The 21176-nt window shown below is 40.7% G+C and overlaps 1 protein-coding gene across 8 annotated transcripts in view; it reads left to right on the top strand.

Moving 5' to 3' along the window:
• The window catches only part of inpp4b (inositol polyphosphate-4-phosphatase type II B), a 254171-nt gene that overhangs the window by 166171 nt on the left and 66824 nt on the right, over positions 1–21176 (top strand). For 4 of the 8 annotated variants that reach the window (XM_058640949.1, XM_058640948.1, XM_058640950.1 and 1 more), the window contains one exon: positions 10919–10998. In XM_058640949.1, coding sequence (XP_058496932.1) covers positions 10919–10998 — 80 coding nt within the window. Of the gene's footprint in view, positions 1–3780; positions 3800–4000; positions 4142–7647; positions 8054–8816; positions 8836–10918; positions 10999–21176 lie in introns of those variants that run through there. The other 4 variants (XM_058640952.1, XM_058640954.1, XM_058640953.1 and 1 more) reach the window with 4 other exon arrangements.

The raw sequence follows: 21176 nt of genomic DNA, 5'->3' as shown, positions 1-21176 counted from the left end.
GCTTCCTGCAGGTTTCTGCGGTGTAATGGCTTCCTTTGAGAGAGACACTGGTGGAAAGTGCTGATACTTGTTCTCTCTCTCTCTCTGAGTGTGTCCGTAGATGCATGTGCTAGCAGGTTTCATATGCATGTGGTTGTCAGCACACTGTATTGTCACGCAGGGTGGGTGCAATTAAACCCCTGTAGATGGTCAGTTGAGACAGCTGTAATACAGCATTTTATGACAGTGGAAAATGCTTTTGTTACACTCACATGTACACATTGTTTTAACGCTTGATGGGTAGGTCTGACCTTGGAGGTAGATATCAGGGGTATAACAATAGTAATAGGGATGTGATTTGTGCCTTTTCTACCATTGTTGGGTTTTGTTGCACTTTGTCCAACAAAAAAATATCTGGAACAAGGAAAATAACCAGAACAACCTTGACTGAGAGCTCTGTTTGGGCTGTGTAGAGTGCCAGCTAAACCCATAAAATAGATTTGATTGGCTGACGTTCGTGCTGATGCTCAGAAAGTTGGACATTTCTCAATATCTGATGCACGCAACGCAAAGCAACAGAACCACAATGGAGTTTGACAATACTTTGACAATACAAAATGTCCTAGCTAGAATTAACTTTGTTCTTGTTCTTGCCACCTCGAGAACAAGAACAAATGTCTTGTTCTCTTGAGTAAAATTATTCCAAATGACTTCACTTATGGAATATTTACATTTTCAGAAATATTGAGGGGTTAATTTTACAATTTGTTTTTGAAGCACCATAAACATTGGGTGCCTGCTTCTGCAGCCTTGCGTACAAACTTGGCAACCGAGCGACACCAACACCACTACGTGAAATTTTGATTACACATAAGCTCATGCTAGTTAAGGCTGGTCAAACCCTGGCTAGGATTAGAGCCTTTGTTTTGCCAAAAATTTGAAATGCATTTACATGGTTTAATGTTGGACTAATGTCAGTATTCTATATATATAAACATGTGTGTATATATATATATATATATATATATATATATATATATGTACATGTTTTTATTAACATTTCAGTTGTATGGGACCATGAAGCAGTCCTTACATTGTATGAGTAATACAGTGTTTCTGTTACTGATAAAAGTCCAGCAGTTCAAAATGACTGTTGTTTTTTAAGCATATTAAAATTTGGAATATCTGGGAAATCCTCTTCATCTCCTATATTCATACAGCTAAAGGGTTGAACATGACCATGCCAATATGTATGCCCAAGCACAACTGTGCACAACATGTATTATTGCAGCAGTCTGTCTTCTAACTTAGCTGATGAAAATAATAACATGTTGCTTGTTTCCACCTCCCCTCACCCAGGAGGACTGAAAAGTAAAAGATTGCTGGGCAGTAGGGTTTTTATGTTTTTGTTGCTGCTTTGTGGTTCTGTTAGCATAGATGGAATTATGAGATAATCGGCCAACCTTGTTTTCCCTTTGCACACTCAAAGAGGGAGGGAAGCCATTAACCATTTCAAAGAGCCATTTTCCCTCCCCGGGATATACAAACATGTTGCTCTGATCTAATAGCTTTCATAAAATGTACATGTATGTATGTGCTATTCATAAGTGTACACAACAACAACAACATGAAATACAGTTTCTGAATCTTTTCAGCTGTTATTTCAAAGACACCAAGGACAAATCTAGTTTTAAATGGGCAAAACACTTACTTCAAAAGGCTTTTTATTGGCATTCCGCATCAACATGCAAATATGTCAGTTAGGCAACTAATATGGCTGTAGTGTGCCAAGGAACAAAAAGAGTTAGCAGCTGCTGAAAGTCTCCCACTCTTTCCTGCATCTATTTGTTTAATAAGTCAAGGTGGTGCAAAATGACTGAAACTATAGCTTCTATAGAGATTAAGCTTTATGTTATCCCACGGAAAAATGAAAGGGCAGGAAAACTTGCTCTGGAACTCCTACACAGCAAGAACAAGTGTGCTGCCAAAGCTTTTAAGCTATAGTTGTAGCTCACCTCTTGCACCATGAGTTAGTGTGACACACAAACAAGTTGTACCTTGTTCAAATGAAGTCAAAGATGAAAAAAGTAACATGCAACTAGAAATGTGCACTCTTACATAACCCAGGTTTTATTATCCTGGAATTATTAAAGCTTACATCGTTTTTACAACGTTTTTGTGATTTTTGTCATTGTTAATGTTAAATAATAACATTAACAATGACAATGTAACATTGCTGTGTATGCTGTGTGCTTCAGCTGAAAATAGGATGTTGTCAAGCAATACTATCAGACCTGACTAAGGGAGTGTTTGACAGGTGGAGGCAACAAGCATTTATTCAGTCAAACTGTGGGTTTTTTTTAAGCCCTAGAATTCACTTCTGAAACTTTTCATGTTTTTTGTTTGTTTTCTGTCATGTTCTACTCGACTGGCGATGTTGCCTCTGTCTCCAGATGAAACAAATCGCTTCGCCTTGTGCAGCGTGGGAATATCACGGGGTGACACATGGATCTAAACACCACCATACGCAAAAATGCAGAGCGAGTGGTGTGGAGCTGATGAACTGAAATCAGCATTGTGTGAACTCGGTCAACAAGGGCGTACATGCATGTAACGGACATTTGTTTGTTGTTCACTGTTTTCTTTTTCATTGAGGAGCAGCCTGTGTGGATCTTGCAGGACATCAATCCCTGTCTGTCTGGCTGTCTAGGCTGTTAACCTCCTCTGGGTTGCACCATTGATCCCCATAATTGTCTCTAACTTTTCAAAGAGAGCTGAGAGTTGGTTTGATCCGAGCTGTTTACTTTCACGACCCCTGTAGCCCTGCTCTGTGAAGAAGAGAGCTATCAACCACTTCAGGCATGAGCTAGCATATTATCGTAATATTACTGTGCATCCGTGTCTCTGTGTGTGTCTCTCTGTCCAAAAAGAGGCAGAGAGAAAGTGAGAGCAACCCAGCATAGCCTGCAGCCTAACAGGCCTGAGGGTGAGCTAGCAGCTTCTTGCTGTTACACAAAGGCAGGGAATGGCAGCCTTCATTCAACTCATAATTCCATGGGTGTGTTAAGAGATGAAGACACAACAAGTCTCTGTTACTCTTTGCTGCTGTGCCCAAATTACAAGTTTATTCAGCATTTTGTCAGAACCAAGATAACAGGTGTTATGACAAACAGGATGTAGAGCTGAGCAACATGCGTGTGTCTTGAAATGATAAGAGTGTCATTTCTTCTCCCTGCTTGCATCTTCTTTCCTTTGCCGCATTTGTTGGCCTCAACTTGAACCACTTAAGTCAGAGAGGATGAAAGCTGTTAACCACAGCCGTGACAGCAGCTCTCAGTAAGTAGCTGATAATCACTTGCATATTATTTTTGTATGTTGATGTGGGATGGTCTCATCTGCTAACGACGACCAAAATAAGGGTCTGTTAAAATGCAACTCCATCAATATTGCTTTACATTTACTGTGGTGTCATTTAAATATAGTGCTTAAAGCATTGGAGGGGATTGGCACAGGGCTGTGGATTCTTTGGACCTGCTACCAAGTCATGTTTACAGACTGTGAGTGAAGGGAGCCTTGATTTTTATCACCTAGTCTGCAGCGGGGTTAGCTATTAAACTTTATGAACCAACGCTGAGTGTGTGGGAGATAGAGGGTGGTAGTGTGTTTCCAGTATACCAAGGGCAGGCTCTGCTTGCAACAACTCGAGTCTCTTCTTCTCTTACGTAAACAAAGTTAGGCAAACGCACACATCATGATCAGATTTTCTGTTTATTGCTGGAGGCTTCTGTCAGGAAACCTAAGGTTGCTCGATATTTACCAGGTAAGCCCACACAACATATAGAGGAAGAGAAATGCAAAAAAAAACTATAACATGGTGTTTGAGATGGCCTCTTGTTTGGGGGGCAAGCATCAACAAGCTGAAGAATGTGTGTGTGTGTGTGTGTGAGAGCAGGCATTATGGCTCGCTTTCTTTTCTTCTTCTCGTCTCATCCGTGAGAGAGAATCTCATATATAGTGTTTGAGACAAAGAGGGATAATAACTTGTATGTCGCTCTGCAGCATTTATCATACATGACTCTATAGCTACAGTAACTGCTGAAGAAGGCGTCTTTATCAGGAGTTTCCCCCTGGAGGAATCCACAGTCTCTGCAGTCAGCTTACAGTGAGTATTCACCTTTCAGAGTGAAAAAGTCCAGCCTCCTGTGTGTTTATAGAGTCAGATGCAGAAAATATCCTCTTTGATCCTGTGGTTAAAACCAATGTATATATGTGTTTTTGAGAAGCAGGAGGTCTGTTGCATCACAGGAATACAGAAGTATACTAACCATATAAACATCATAACCATCATAACTTTTGTATAAAGTGGGTGATGGTGATGGCTCTGTTTGTTGTCTGTAACTGCAAACTCAAATTGTGACATCGGAATGAAATGAAAATCTCACAGTTAATGCGATATCCTTGACTTTGTTTTTTTGTTATTGTTATTGTAGCCCAGATTTTAGCACAGCATGCAGCTGCAGTTTCCCTGAATAGCTGGCGAATTAAACTACCACATACATTTAACATTCCCACACTGGAGCTACAGTCCAAACATCCCTCGGACAATAACATTAATAATAATAATGATGATATATATGATACCTAATAATAATTACAATAATGTAATGTAGCTGTTCTACATCGTGTATTTCATGATCTAGTTCCGATATGGATTTTCTTAAACCCTCTTCGCTCTCATGGTAAGTGACAGTTGTCTGGCTCTAAAGTGAGATAAGAAACTAAATTATGTGAGCGCAGACATTAATAACTCAAAGAGTTAATGCCAATTACGAGGCCACTTTCATGATGTTACACTCGGTAATTTTACTACAGTTGAAAAGGATTAAAGATTTGGTTACTTTTTTTTTTTAATCAAAACCAGCCCCAGAGGGCATTTGCATGTTCTGTTTCAACTTCAGGTTTGCACACAGAGACAGAGACTTTGCTTCACACTAGGTGCATTTTGTGCCTTTGATTAATTTCAAAAGTTATTCATAAAGTAGGCAAAAATAGTACAAGTGATTAATAAGGTGTGTCGTGAAAACAGAAAAAAAAACCTCTAGGAGAACACATCAAAGTGTTTTGTATCTATATACAAATCAGTGTGTGTGTCTGTGTGTGCGCGCGCTACACTGCTGTAGATTAATAGATCAGGTTATACATAGCACCTTTATCCTGATATGGATTTGCAGCGCAGGTAACACTGAACAAACGATAACATCCTGATGATAACTGCATCAAACATCTAAAGCAAACATGCTGTATTGACTTTAATACCAGACAACTTTTTATTATAAAATGAATCCATTTTTGTAAGGAAGGAGGTGGACTTATAACGGAGAAGAAACATTAAGCCCCCAATGACACTCGATTGATAATGTAACACTCTTTCTTCTAACATTCTTTTCTTTTTTTCTTTTAGACATAATTACTAGATAAATATTTTGCTCCACTCAACTCAGTATCCTTCCAATATGGCAATATTGTGTTTTTTTTACAAAATTGAGGGACATTGTTGCCGTTGTTTGGTTGTTGTGTTTCTGCAGAGTGTTGGTAATACAATGAGGAATCACTTAGGTCTGTCTGCATCTCTGTCTGTCTGTCTGCAGACTTCTCTTTTTGTCCTTGTGAAGAGATCAAAGACAAGGGAATGAGGTCACGGTCAGGAACCATGAAAAGAATAAGTTGGGGAGAATGTTGAAGGACTTTGAACTGTAATCGCACACTTCACACTGTAATTAAGAACTTTGACCTGTGGAGGGCAGTATTACACGTCTCAGTGTAAATCCTGCTGCAAATTATTAGAAGATGAAGCGGAATGTGAGGACAATGTTGACAAGAGACAGCAAGGAATGAGGACATCAGCTCATCTGAGGAAACCATCTGCTTTTGTCTGCGCTCGCCTGGGTTTGGGCTTGACTGAATTTGTCTAAAATTCCTTGTTTCCACGCAAATAGAAAACTTAACACAACTCACAGCGATATTTATTCTGTGATATTAGCATGGAGTAGCACTGCCTACTGATTCACATATAGACCATGAATAATGTGTGTGTGTGCATGTGAAGCTGTGATAGTGTTAAGCCAGGCGTTAGTGTTTGTTATAACATGTCGAAGGCTTTTCCTTTTTGCAGCCAGGAGCCTCACACATTTTCCCTGAGCTCCCCTGCTGACTGCAAGATCCAGTCAGTCTCAGCGTGCTTTTCAGTAACTCAGTTTGAATGCTCTGTCTATACATATGTCAAACATTTTGATCTTCAAAGTGGAGGATAGAGGGGGAAAGAAGCCTGTTTTCAGTTGCTTGATTCATGTTTCGAATAATCTTTGATCTAGAATTCTCCATGCAACTCGTTATTCAACGTACAATTATCTTCCTGTAAGATTTAAAGGAGCTATATGTAAGAAATGTAATATATTAAATCATAAAATGACCATATCTCGTCAGCGATTAAGGAAACTTGAAAAAAAAAATACAACATTCTCCCATTTTTGAATTAGGATTGCAAAAAAAAACCTTTTTAAATGTTTCACTTTTACATGTATCCCCTTTAAATTAGGATGTTAATAAGACCACAAATGCTCTGGCCACATTGAGAATGCACATAAAAACTCTTGCTCCATTAGAGTAAGCAGTTTATTTTATTATTTTTATTTTTTGTTTTGTGTTTTTTTTTTGCACGTAATGAGTTCAAACACAATCAGTGTGGCTGCTACTTGATACCCAGGTCAGAAATCCTCATAGTAAACCAGTGTTCACAGCTACGAAAGGTTAACACCTCATCACCATGCATGACCTCCAGTGCGTTTTTCCCCATGTGCACTTAAACTCTAAGATGTCAGGATGAGTGTGGATGTCCATGTGTCTCATTGTGTTTGGTTGTGTACCTGCAGAGGGTGATAAGGCCCAGCGCAGAGTGTGTCCTTTGTTCTGCTGGAATTACTCATCCGCTGTTTCAGCATGGGTAAATTAAACCCTGCTAAATCCATGGTTCTAGCCCAGATAGTTAAAACCCAAGCGGAGGCACTGTTTTTAACATGAAGGTTTGTTCATCATTGTCTGTTTGTTTGTTTGTTTTTATCCGTTCATGAACCTGCATGTGTTAAAAAATATTGGTGTTATTTAGAAATGAGTCGAGAGTGTGAGTGCACTGGAAAGCCCCTTCTGCAATGCTCAAGCATATTCCTGTGAATTTTAAGTGTTTATCTGTGTTTGTTTTATGCAAAAACACACACTCCACCACACATACTTTGCACAGTGTGATCATGATTCATGTTAATTCAAGCAGCCACAACAAGAGTTCCTTTTCCTGTTGGCCATCTGAGTCACAGGCTGCAACTGAAGTGTGTGTGACACACACTCTGTCTCTGCCTCTCTCTTTTTTCCCCTATATTCTTCTATATCTCTCTCTCCTCTTTTCTGTGCTGCTATCTTGGTTCTCTGAGCATTAATTGTCTTCCTTCCTTTCTGTCGCTTCCCCTTCTGTGTTTTTCTGCTGTCCTCTTTCTTTCCCCCTCTCTGCTTCAACTCCCGCCCATCTTGAGGCTCCCTCCCTCCCTCCCTCCCTCCCTCCCTCTCTCTCTCCTGCTCTCTCTCTCTCTCTCTCACAAACACACACACACACTGGTCTCACTTACTGTCAAACCAGCCACAGCAGCAGCAACAGTGGTGCCAATAGCTCTCTCCAGCCAGTTCTCAGTCAAAGTGTAGGCTGCGGTGTCTGTGTGTGTCTGTGTGTGTGTACATGTGTGTTTTGAGTGTTCGCTTGATTACAGTGTGTCAGCCAGTGTTACCTACAGCACTCGGAAGGAGCAAATGTACATGGAGTTACTCTAACTGAGGACTGAAAGGACGATCTATAGGAGGACCGACCTGGCGCTCATTAAGAGGAAGAAAGAAGACATAGCATCTCTTTTTTCCTCTGTGTCACGACTTAAAGTCACTCGGTCTTTTCTCTCGGCCCCTTTCATGTTTCTGAAGCTCTTTTTCTCTCCGGGTTTAATCGTCTGCTGCTGCTTGGACTGTATGCAGCATAACTGTAAGTGGACTTCTGTGTGTGTGAGTGTGTGTGTTGTCATAAACTGTTTGTGATCTCACTCTTTGTCGCTTTTTAACCATCATTTGTATGCCAGAGTGCACACACGTGTGTGTTTGTGTAAATGGCATGTCATGACATCTCTAATGACTTAATTAGGGCAATATGTAAAGCCCTATTTGTACACAAGGAGAAGCAGTGTAGACACCACTGACCTCACTACTATACTGTACTGTATATCTGGTCATATTCATAAACCTTTCCCAGGTGCATGTTATTCAGTGAGTGCAAGAGCTGTCACCAATGCTGTTTATATCAAACATGTCATTTGTTGGCACGGCATCAGAATGAATGTCCTCTCCTCCAGGTCCTCTCTGCAGTCAGTGTGTGTGAGAGTGAGAGATAGATAGGGAGAGAGGGAATGATGGAGGGAGAGTTAGTGTGTGTCTGTGTGTGTCACTCTGTCACCCAAGGCATTAGGAAAAAGAAAAATCAATAGATCTACAGCTTGAGTTGGACCGTTTACCTCTGCCAAGTGATGGGCAGCCACTGTGGCCTTCAAAGGTCCACAGACAAGCTGCCTGCAGACATTCCTTGTGCCAACTCTGCATGCCCCTGCAAAAGTGCCTCTCATTTTTGATTCATGATTCATATGCGTATTTGGCTCATGTAAAGTGTCACTTATTATTTTATTTTTTTTAACTAGCGAGGGACATCATAGATCAAAAGTTTCCTGAAGCTTGCAATGGGCACGGCAAACAGAACCAGTCAGACAGCCGCAGCATGTGAGTAGGGAACAGAGCAAGACCGTCATAATCAATCCTCCATGATCCTGAAGGAACATCATTTATCTTCTTTTCTAACTCCGCTCCTCCTCTTGCTTCCATCTTTCTTTCATTTTCACTGCTACAGCCACTTTGATGTTCTGTAAGAAGTCGGTCTCTGGAGCTTCATTACTTTTAAAGCCTTCATTGTGAGGGGCCATAAAAAAGATGCTAAGGAATGGATTTTTAAGACCATTTACCAGTCATTCTGTAGCAGTTCACGAGTAATAGCTACATAGGTATAAAATGTGCCTCCACAGTGTGTAATGCCCTTCTGTGCCTTGTGCTCTGGGTTATCAGGGCAAACTGGGATTGGCCATAATATGTCAGTACCAAACAATAATATGACGTTCTGCAAGTAAAGTGGTGCACACAGGGTATCCTGGCTCTGTTTACGTAAGGTTAAAACTTTTTTTAAACAATATTATTATACATTATATATGTTTTTACACAAAACGCTTGACTAACCTTGCGTTTTGGCCACTTCCTCTTTCTTTTACTGTGTCAATGCGTACATGTGGGCCTCAGTGTTGGGGCAGCAGAACGAGTGTTATGCCCCAAGCATGTAGGGTTTTGTACGGGGTAGCAGGGAGAAAATTATTGAGAGAAAAGGTCAGTAGACAGGATGGCCTTTACTTGTCTACAGGAGATTGCAGAGAGCAAAAAAATAAATGGAGAGAAAATGGCAATACAGCAGAAGGAAAACGGAGGAAGTGAGATTAAAGATTGTAGTGAAGCCAAGTAGTCAAGCAGTGGAAAAAAGAAATGGTTATTATAACTGACTTAAAACGTTAATGTGCTCATATTTTCCACCAGCGACCAACTCTAATCTCATGAAGCTGAAAGTCAGAGTCATGTCTGTCAGTAACTCATAAGGAGTGCAACAGTTCTGTGGCCTGTATCGCGTCCACTTAACCTGTCACATGACCCCCACTTCTGTGACTCTGTGTGTGTTGGAGCTTTTTCATAGCAGTTATCCACTGACTTGTGATCATCTTTTGTTTAGCACCTTCGTGCATTACACTGTGGAACTGATCAGGGACTGAGATAAAAGCAGTTATTGAGCCTCTGCGTGGGAATAATAGTAAATAGCGAGTTCATTTATGTAGCTTTCTTATGTAGTGACTGTAGCTGGCTCAATTAGTTGACTAATAAATGAATAGTATAACAAATGAATTGTCATCTGTTTTGTGTGTGGTCTTATTAGTCATTTGTTGATGCTCTTTTGTCTTTAAGGTGGAAAACTTTGCACATGGAAGTTTGAACTTAAAGATCATCTCACAGCTATTGAGAGGGAAGGACTGGGGATTGATAAAAAGTGTCATTGTATTGTCACTTCATTGTTTAAAAACCCATCAGTGGCACGGCTGTAAGGGAGAAGGACAAACTAGCAATGATCTTGCAGAATCTCACTGTCTGAAGGGAGATTGTGTGCAGATAGTGTGTATCTGCAGATTCTTTAATTAAGATCCTTTTCCCCAGTGTGATGAAATACACGGGATCACCTTTGTGCCTGTAGTTAATTACCTGCATTTTGTTTTAGCTTGTGAGTTGAGCAGCTCGTGTCCTTGGCATAGTCTCAGCCCTCCCCTCCTCCAGCAGGTAGCATGTTGATGATGTTACTTGCAGGTGCAGGTGTGTGCGTGTGTGTTGTATAAATGTGGATCGTCTCTCTTCTTCACCGATGGGCTCGCCCCCTACCTCGTTCTGTCTGTGACCCAGTTCTGGTACGCTGACACCCCCCGTTCACATCATGCCTGCAGCAAACATGTTGTCAGAGCAGAGGCAGAGAGTGAAAAGAGAAGGAAAGATGGAGTCGGTTGCACTGTGTGTCCGCGTCCCTCGTTGTCTACAAGATTTTGCCTTTTGATATTACAGGGGCAAGAATTAAAGTGACACACAGTGTTTCCCTTTCCTGTAACATCTCTATGGTATAATCACAATAAGAAAATACTTGTCCAGTTGTCAACTTTCCTATGTAAGTGTTTACAAGGTGCTGTAATAACTCTACTCTTATCGGCTTTTGTCTTGTCTGTTTCTACAGAATAACTTCCTGGGCAGTGCCACATTTTCAATAGCCGATCTGCTGAGGGCTAAAGATGAACGACTGACCTTGCGCCTTAGGTAAGTATGTTGCTTCCATCACACTCTCTTCATTTCTCTTTGTGTTCCTTTGAGCTAAATACAAGTAAAGACCTTTGTGTCCAGAGATGAGTTTTCACATAAGACCTGACAGATATCAAACTGAGATGAACTTGGAAAAGAAACCCATCCGCTGTAGTTGCAACAGCAGTCTCAAGATTGTTGCACTACCTGCCAAGGTTGTTTGTATCAAGGATGCTGGGTTAGTGTGTGGGAATATAGTTCTCTCATCTGGTTTTGGAGGAGTTTTCTGGTGTATTTTTTTTAAATTAAAGGAACACCTGTCTTGTTTTGGGGGTGAAATTAGGGATTGGACTGAGTGCTGCTGTGATGTGCGAAATGTGAGAATTTAGAGGTGGAAAAAGGTTTTTGCCTCGTGGGGTAAATCTGCACATCACAAACAACTGGTAAGTTGTTTTTTGCACATTATTGGTGTGAATTGTTTTAGTGTTTGACATAGTTGCTTAGAAGTATGATGCTGTTCAGACAGTGAAATGAAATTGTATTTTTTCTGGTAGGTTTCGTAGCAGAAGTAAACTTAAAAGCTCTTAGTGTGTCTGCTTCTCGGCTCAGTGCAGTGCACATCTTTAATTGACATTGATTTCTGATTCGCTTTTCACTGTAAGTTCAGCTAAAGGTGAAAAGCTGTGGTTTCACCTCTCACATTGCTGCTGTGGTGTTCAGGTTAACTTTACCTGAATGTGGTTACAGGTGAATATTTCTGATGTCAGATGTGCTCAGGACGGGAAACTGTTAACTAGAGGAACACTGTTTTTCAACAATGTGTATGTTTGTGCTATTACTACTCACAATTACTGATTTTAAAATTCACGGAAACAGGTGCATTTTAAGCATTTAATGCAACGCTGATGGGAAAATATCGAGCGAAAGACACCACCTTTTCTAGATTTTCTTTTAACACAAATAATCCCACACTTTGTGAGTGAAACTGTGCAAAAGAAACAAACTAATCATTTTGTATCAACACCCCCTTACTCAAATAATCCTCAATTATTTCACACCTTCCAATTTAATCTACGAAGCATGTGAAAGCATATTTTGAGTTTAAGAATTATTTCAGTATCAGTACTCGCATCACATGTTGACTGAAGAGCTGTGTTGCAGAGGCTTTACCACGGGGACCAGACACTAGATTAGTGGATCTGCTGGATCATAGACCATCATGTGTGAGTGTGTGTACATACGTATTGTACCAAGATGTGTCTTTGTTCTTGGATTGTTCTTTGTCTTCAAACCTCTCTCCAAGTCTGTGGATAAACCTTCTGAAATTGCCTCTGCAGTCAGACTAACATTAAATATCCATAAGGCGTTTTGGTTTTGCATGCAAGTGGTGTGTGTGTGTGTGTGTGTGTGTGCATGTGTGTGTTATGCAATGGTCAGGATATTCTTCTTTCACCTCTGAACTGTTGAGATGAAATTTTTTTCGTGTGTCCCGATTGTACTGTCAGACTGAATTTCCTTTTCGCTTCCCACTCATAGTTGTGTCTGGAAACATGTTGCGTTGGCACTCCTCCCTCTCTTCTCCCCCCTCCTTTTTTGTTCTCTTTTGTTATGCTTTTCATTTCCTTCTGTTGATCCAAGGTCACTGGGTATAATTGTGTCTTGCACAATTGACTATATGAGCTGCAATGAGAATAGTTTACTCCCACCTCTGCCTGTGTGTTTGTAGTTTCTTGTACGTGCATGCACAGGTGTTATGCAGGTGTTGAATTGCTCAGAATTGTATTGCTATTTCCCTGAAGTCACACTGACTGCACTGTTGTGTTCATGATCGTTTGTGCTTTTTTGGGAATGAATTTGTTATTCCTGAAGTTCTTGACTGATACTTAAAGTGTGCCCACATTGAGATTTAATAAGAGAAAGTGTCCAGCTGTTGCCTTCATCAATATTACTATATTGTATCTTTTTCCACTTTGACATAGATGTTCAGCTCTGTTTTAGCAGCCAACCCTGGGTCCACATCTCTGTAAAGGAGTTGTTAAATTACTTATAAAGTAGGCTCCTTTCTGTGTCTTTTCTGCAGAATCATTGTTTGTCTTTCCTCTTCAGTCTCATAAATAATGTCCATATACAGTATATCAAGGACAAAAAGAATGTGTGGTTTAACTTTCTGTAAATTGTGTCGAGCTGTTGCACGATGACATAGTTCAAATTTTGTATTGAAGGTCTTTGAAGTCTTTGAAGTGCAGCACATCATTTCTCAGACCAATGACTTCATTTAATCTGTTTACAATAGCAGATTAAGCATAAAGAACCACAAATAATGACAGGATACATATTCAGTGTCTTTATAAACACATACACACAGTTATGGCTGATGAGCTGTTGCTTCTTGGATGTTTTCCTCGGAATGTCAGTGATGCATGCATAACGCATATAGACACACGGAGGAGACGCTGCTGACTCGACATGTGCTGTTTGCTTGTTGGTTCATTCAGTGAGAAAACATTGCAAAGATGAGTATTTTCCGTGAGCATGTATGATTCATTCCGGACTGTTTGACCCTGCGAATGAGCTTATTATTCACAGTTCAAATTAGTTCTGCTGACCAAGCAGCTCGGATGCTGCAGCACTAACACATGACAACTCATTCAGCCCTCTTAGGAAAACATGCCTACAACCAGGGGTCGCGTTAACCGAATATTTTCCGTCATTGACCGTTTTTTTAAAACGGTGACAGAAAAATCTGAGAGCCATCCGTCATTTTGACAGATTGCAATTCACACCCCTAAAAACTATGTTGATAAAAGAGGTGAAAAAAGAGGGATAGATGCAGATGAAGGACAAACTCAGCCCTTGGCCTCAGCGGAGCGAGGAAGCGGCAGTAAGGAGGTTAGGCGAGTTCAGTGGTAGCGGGAGTTCTCCTGGCTGAGGAGGGCGGATAGAAAAATGTTGTGCGACAAAATAAAGATTCCCATCGGAGAATCTGAGCATAATTTCTGACCTGGACACCATACTCAATGCATCTCGCTATCCTTGTAGTGCTGACAGCGTGTTAAAGAGCTATGGACAGGAGGCTTTGGAGCGCGTCTGTGACCGGTGCAGCTGATCCACTGGTGCAGAAGGAGCGCATGTTGCGGGATTTCCTACCACGCGCAACTACGCGCAAGCAGGCACGCGATTTAAGTCCATGTGGACCAGGAGGAAGGTGTGAGACTGTGCGTTTAGGCCACAGGTGAACTGTTCATATTCCACTGCAATATGAACAATGCAATTGAATATGTCATTATTATCATTTAAAGTGACCGGTAAAAATTGATTATGACGGGATTTTTATGACCCTGTCAGTCAAAATGACAGACAACGAAAAAGTCTAGCGCAACCTCTGCCTACAACATACATATTTCAGTACAGTTTTCTCATCCCTGCACAGTCAGTTCATTTGAGTGGACTTTGTCTAGTGGAGGGAACGTGGGACTACTTTGTCTCCATGAAGCAAGGATTTATTCCCTTCAGTTAATCTGAGAGCCAATCTCACTTTGACTAAATTCTCATCATATGCTCCAGATTAGCTCCAGATTGGTGCTGAGCAAATGTAAAGAGGAAATTGGCGTTTGACCAGCAGTGTGTGTGTGTGTGTGTGTGTGTACACGTGCGTGTGTGTGTGTGTGACTTTTGCTTTCACTTTGGCCCCATTTGAAAACGTAATTCTGTCACACTACACCTCAAAGCTCATTCCTTATCCTCCCTGAATTCGTGCTGCATTACAGCTCCCTGATCTTGTCTCTTGCCCACTTTCATGTGTTGCTGGTTAAGATGTTTGTCACGGATTGTTTTTGTTTCCCGTCAGGCACAGCGGGTTTGATTTCGATCACCTTTTCTTTTCTTTTCTTTTTTTTGAAAGGTTTCTGACAGTGTCATCCTGAATGAGTGGGAGTGGCAGATAATGCAGACTCCATTTCTTTGCTGATGCTGAGAAATTCTTTCTTGCGTGCAGCTCTTGTGTGACTCTCTAGAAGAAACACCAGACACTCTCTCCAGCATTAAGACACAAGTAACCCAGAATATAACACAGACACAAACTTATAACATTCTAAATAAAAGAAAAGTCACCAGTTTCATCAGTGCACAGTTCAGTAATCCACCTGTAAAACATAAAAACTCAATTTGAGTGTCTCAGAATTTTTTTGAATTCACTTGCTGGAAGCTGCATTGAAGGAATTTATCATTACTTGTGCTTTGACTGAGGCGGAAAACCCTGAAGGGAAATGCACTTAGAGCTGAAGTTATCTGTAAAGTATTTTAGTTGACAGCAAGGCAAATTTCCTGCCATGATAGTGAGGCTGTGTGCAGATATGTGTGCAGATATGTGAAGCAGCCTGCATACATTTGTGTGCATTTGTGTTTTAAAGATAAGCATGTCAGTGCTGTAGCGTTCTTTTGTTTGAGATTACACCTCTGTGAGTGCTCTGCCCTTTTTTATGGGCACTGCAGAACAAGCAGTAAACACAATGTTGACATTTTAATCACCACATAGTTGGTTTCCTTTTTGTACGCATCCAGCATATGCAGCAGCAATGTCCCTTTGAATGGTCTTTACCCGATCCTGAGCAAAATAACAAAACAATAAGCTGACACAAACACTACAGTGCCCCACAGAGCTGAGAAGAACTGAGCGGTCACTATGAGTGAGCCACTGCCCCATTAATTATTGATCAAGGATTATTTGCAGCATTGACTTAATCCTATTTTGTTCCTTAAAATGAAAAATATGTTCCTGCAATCACTTTTACATCTCATCCATACTTGGATGATAATGGTGACCTCCATGCTGCTTTGCCCTGGTACCTGCACAGAGTTTGTCGTAAATCTCCCCCTGGTTTTGTGTTGTATGGACTCCTACCCCCCCCCCCCCCCCCGTGACCATCATTTACACGGAATGAAGGTGCTGCTGTACTTAAGAAAGGCTCCCACATCTTTGCTGAGTAATGCATCACACACAGCTACACTAAGACAGACAAGTTTGTTTACCGGGAAATAAGTAATCACTATAACAACAGGGCTCTTAATTGTCTGCTGGTTGCATTGATCTATAAGCCTCATGTTAACTGATGCTGTTCAGGGTGTACCCCACCTTTCATCTTATATCAGCTGGGACCCTCATGTGGTGGATAAAGAATGAAGACTCTGATAGCCATGTAAATATGAATCATATAAAGAGCTGATTTTCTTTGGTTTATTCATTAAATGGCATTTTATTTTAAATTCAAGTGAGAAATTGTTCATCCCATCGTCCTGTGACCTCTGGTCATTTATTAACAGTTTGCGAGGGGTAGTACCTCTTTCTGTCTGAAGTACAGAGATGGATAGACTTGCTTAACACACACACACATATCCTAAATCTAGCATGTGATAAAGGAATGTTTTAAGGAAGCCCAAAATTAGCAACTTATCCCGTGTGCTGCAGAGATTGCTGCAGATGTTACGTGTACGCACGTGAGGAAGGAATGTTCTCTTTAATAAGAAAAGAGACACAAACATAGAATATATATGTGCATGTCTGTCAGATTGCTGCCATACTCGTAGTGTTTTCACTGTGTTATTCCAGGCCTGCTTTGTCCCCTGCACTCTCAGGCTCTAACACTGGAGTTCCCCATTCCTCTTCTTGTTATCTCTTAAACTTTATACACTCAGCGGGAGAGGCACTCTACGACTCACTTCTACGGCGCAGTCTGAGATTTCATTTTGATATGAATTTATATGCTTGTGTTGATTTGAGTGTGGGACCGCATGTGCACGTACGTGCGTCAGGCATTTGCCACATGTGGCTGTACAGCAAGGGCAAATGATCACAGGCCAGTGCCTCTGGTGCCTGGTTTCATGGTTTATTTATCCTTTTCTACGCGTTAGAGCCTCACTTTACTGTCCCACCTGTAAAAGTTTAGCTGGCCATCATCATAACACTGTTACGCCACCCCAGAGCCTGCACTATTGCTCCATGTCTCCTGGTTATCTGCTTAGAGACATTTCTCCTTTACACTGATTTTATGGGAGCCTGACCTGAAAGCTTTTAGATCAAAGGTGTGCGTGCGTGAGTGCATCCATGTTTGTGTGTGTGTGTGTGTGTGTGTGTGTGTGTGTGTGTGTGTGTGTGTGTGTGTGTGTGTGTGTGTGTGTGTGTGTGCCTTGGTCGGGGTTAGGTTTGATTAGGTCATCATCAGATTGAGAATATGATAAGGGCGGTGGTTAATCAAGTGGTTTACATGACATTTAGCTTTATGGTGTCTATATAATGATTACAAAAACAGCATCATTAGGAGTAGCTATCATCCAGTTTAAACTCCTAAACACTCAGTTTATCTTAACAGGTCCTCTCACTGTTTAATATTAAAGCTGAAATAGATATCTTGTTGGCTTAAACCCGTCATTATGATGTTACAACTAATTGCACACGTTCTTGGAGGTTACCAGCACAAGGAAGGATGAGTTGATTTACAGCACAGAGGAACTGCATTTTTTCCGTATCTAAAACAATGAAAGACAAAGACAACGGCTTCCACTCTGTGCTTTTCATGTGAGTGTGCTAACTGTGAAACAACACCTCAACAGCTCTCAGTTACCTTTGTCCTCACTGGCCTCTCGCTACCACTGTGCCCACATTGAGTCACAAGTGTGCACAGGAAAGTGGGGGCACACTCACACATAGTTATTATCTTCTCACATCATTATGTCACATTCATTCATTCATTCATTCATCTTCTACCACTTCATCCTGCCAATCCTAGCTGGCATAGAGCGAAAGGCGGGGTCCATCCTGGACAGGTCGCCAGTCCATTGCAGGGCCACATGGAGACAAACAACCATCCACTCTCACACTCACAGCTACAGTCCAATTTGCCTAATCCCCAAATCTGCATGTCTTTGGACTGTGGGAGGAAACCAGAGAAAACCCACACACACACGGGGGAGAAGATGCAAACTCACATGTCACATTCATATTTATTGTCAAAGATTCAAGCCGTTACTAACAACAAGCTCAGTAGAGTCTGTTAATGCTAGAACCCTTCTGGCCCATTTTGAAAGTCGATCAGCCCCAACCATGACATAGAAATATGCATTAATCAACCACCTGAGCTGATCAGACCCACAACCCTCTTCTGCTCTCACACACGAGAGAGTGCGACATCATGTGCATACAAGCGTGCAGACTCACAGGCGCATCCTTCGAATTCCAACAGAGAACTTTTAGAATATAGCTTTGTATAATCTTGACGGACACTTTTCAAGGCCACTGACACTGTCATCTTCTGGCACTTGTTATTAACTAGGAAGCTGTTTTCTTTTTAAACCTGGCCTTGTCAGCTTTTCCAGTTTGTCTCCTTTTTCTTGCATTAGTTGCCAGCATTGCAGCTCAACAACGAGCCAAATCCACCAGCGATCTGCAGCCAACAAAACGCAGTCTCTTTAATTGTGTTTATTGTTCATAACAAATTAAACATTCACAATGAATCAATTGGTTCATTAACACATTAATTGAGACACCACTATGATGTCATGATTATTGTTTATTACGTTGTCTAATGATCATATATGTTTATTTATTGCTCATTATCTCACTGGGGTATTGTAAATTAATGATAGCTGTATTGTGGATGACATAACACAAAAATGTCAGTAATAAATATAAACTGCATGCATTTGCTCTATATGTAGACCAGTATCACTAATTTCACTACTCAGAGGAATGATTCTTGTCTCCCTTGTGGCGGTCACACACACACTCACTCACACATGTCACCATTTTTCACTGTGAAGTCATTAACTGCTAATGTTCTTGAGGAAAATAAAGGGAAAATGAACTGAAAATAAGGATCATAATTATTAAACATATGAATGCCTTTATTTATGGTGCCCTAATCTTTTATCGGTGTAGCAGTGAAAAGAGGAACATATGTACTGAGGCAGTGGTGGTGGGGAAAGTTAAATGGACACTTAAGGCCACAGCAGTTGAGCTCATGGTTGTTGGGCAATGTTTTATCTGTAGTTTGCACATGGAGGGCAATTTTGGAAGAGTGTGTGTGTGTGAGAGAGAATTTGTCAAATAATTGCATTCATTGCAAGTGGAACGACCTTACTTTTGCATTACCTTGCATGCACTAAAGCACACACACAACATGCCTACGCCGTGCAGTAAACTGCACACTGTAATTCACATGCACAGCCGCACATCTGTACTCTGTGTAAAAGAGTGAAGTTCCACTTACAGCTGAGCTGAAATAAATGTGCATATGACCTCCTCATTTTCATCCTTCAATACTAAAAATGTTTCTTTTTTTCCGCACACATCTCTTCTGCATAATCTGTAAGATCCCTTAGGCATAAAGGCTCATGGGCAGAATGTGAAAATAATGAATTTAGCAAATGCTGCACCATGGCATCAAAATGCAACTTAGACAGAAAAACTGGGGGGGAAAAGGAATATATGCCTTTGACAAGCTGTCACCATTACCAGCCATGAATATCTGCTATTACAATAGACTGAGCAGAAACATCAGGATAAGACAATCATGTGGAGCTAATAAATGTAACATTGATATGGAGGAAGATGATTGTGCTCTGGTGAGTGCAGGTCAATCATTCATCAGACTCTGTCTGTCTATACATCATGTCTTTGCAACAAAACACATTTACGTCTAAAAGATGAGAAAATGGGATGTTGTGGTTGACGCCAAAGACGGAGGAGAGAGATTTAATAAATCTGGCCTGACATGATGCTGAGGCATGCTAGGGGCATAGCTCATCATACCAAATCCTTGTCCAAATAATGAGTGGATGGTAATGGGGACATAATCGAGCCAGGGAGACACACACACACACACACACACACACAGAGCGGGAGAATGTGCATAAAATCATTTCTCACAGGTTTGCATTTGTTTTTTTGTTGCCATTCTCATTTTTGGCTCTCAAATTGAATTGTGGTTTTCCATCACTGAAGCACGGCCAATGTACCAGAGCACTGCAATCTCTCCTTTTGCTCCAACTCCAATATACTTACTGTATGCGGCATGTGCACCAGATTATTTTTAGAAAATAAAGATGTTATTATTATTATTAATTAATTAATTGTAATTATTAATTATTAATTATAAGTAACCTAATTCATTTGGAGCTGTAGATGGAGGTGTATATTTGTTTAAAAATAGAAGGTTCAGTAAAAGAACATTACATTTCACACACATACACATTCAGACACGTCATATATGCTTGTCCTTCTGTGTGTGCGTGAGACCAGTAATGTATTTCTTCAGTGGTAGAGCGAGTCGTCTTTCAACTTGAAGGTTGTGGGTTTGATTCCCAGCTTTGCTAGTATACATGCCGATGTGCCCTTGGGCAAGATGACGGATACAGCACATGGATGAGCTGTATGAAAGTGTGAGTGAATGTGTGAATGGCAAAACTGTCAAAACTGTGTAAGACAGAGAAAAGTGCCATATAAATACAAACCATGTAATTAGCATTTGTAATGACCTTGACGACCCAGTTCCCTGATCATTTTAGCCGCTTCAAGTATTAAATGTTTCACCAGGTGCAATTTTCTCTTGTGTGTGTGAGAGAGTGTTGCTGAAAAGGACCAGGATTGTTTCAAGGACTTAAATACAGTTGTAGGAAGGAGAAGAAATGCATGTAATTAAGTTTAGGAACTTTGAGGATGATAATAATGTCTTTTCTCCCACCTAACGGCAACTTCAACAAAGTTTAAAGAGTGAGGGAGATGTCAGTGTGCAGTTTAATCAGCCAAACACATTCACATGAAAATGTAACAGCTGTACAAGGCCCACTAAGTTTCACGGTTTGTAATAGCATGATGTTAATCGCATGATTTTACAAGTAGCACTTTTCCGTACAAGATTCAAATAACTTTTTATTGAATTTTTAAACTTCATCACCCGTCTTCTCACTGTTGTGAGAGCTTTATTGCCTTTAATATAACGTATAACATTTCTGCCTAAACTTAATTCACTGCAGTTACATTACACCCAGTGCAATTCTATATCAATTATGAACCAAGCTGAGAGACTATTTGCTGTTTTTGTTTTGATTCTGCCAAATCTCAAGAGTAACCAGCTCATTGTTGTTTTGGAGCATCTCAGCAAACAAGAATGACTATGTTTGTTTGTCCAATCATGCATGCTGCA

The sequence above is a fragment of the Solea solea genome, chromosome 10 (assembly GCF_958295425.1).
Source record: "Solea solea chromosome 10, fSolSol10.1, whole genome shotgun sequence".
In the NCBI taxonomy this organism is placed as follows: domain Eukaryota; kingdom Metazoa; phylum Chordata; class Actinopteri; order Pleuronectiformes; family Soleidae; genus Solea; species Solea solea.
This window is presented reverse-complemented; position numbering and strand designations above follow the sequence as displayed.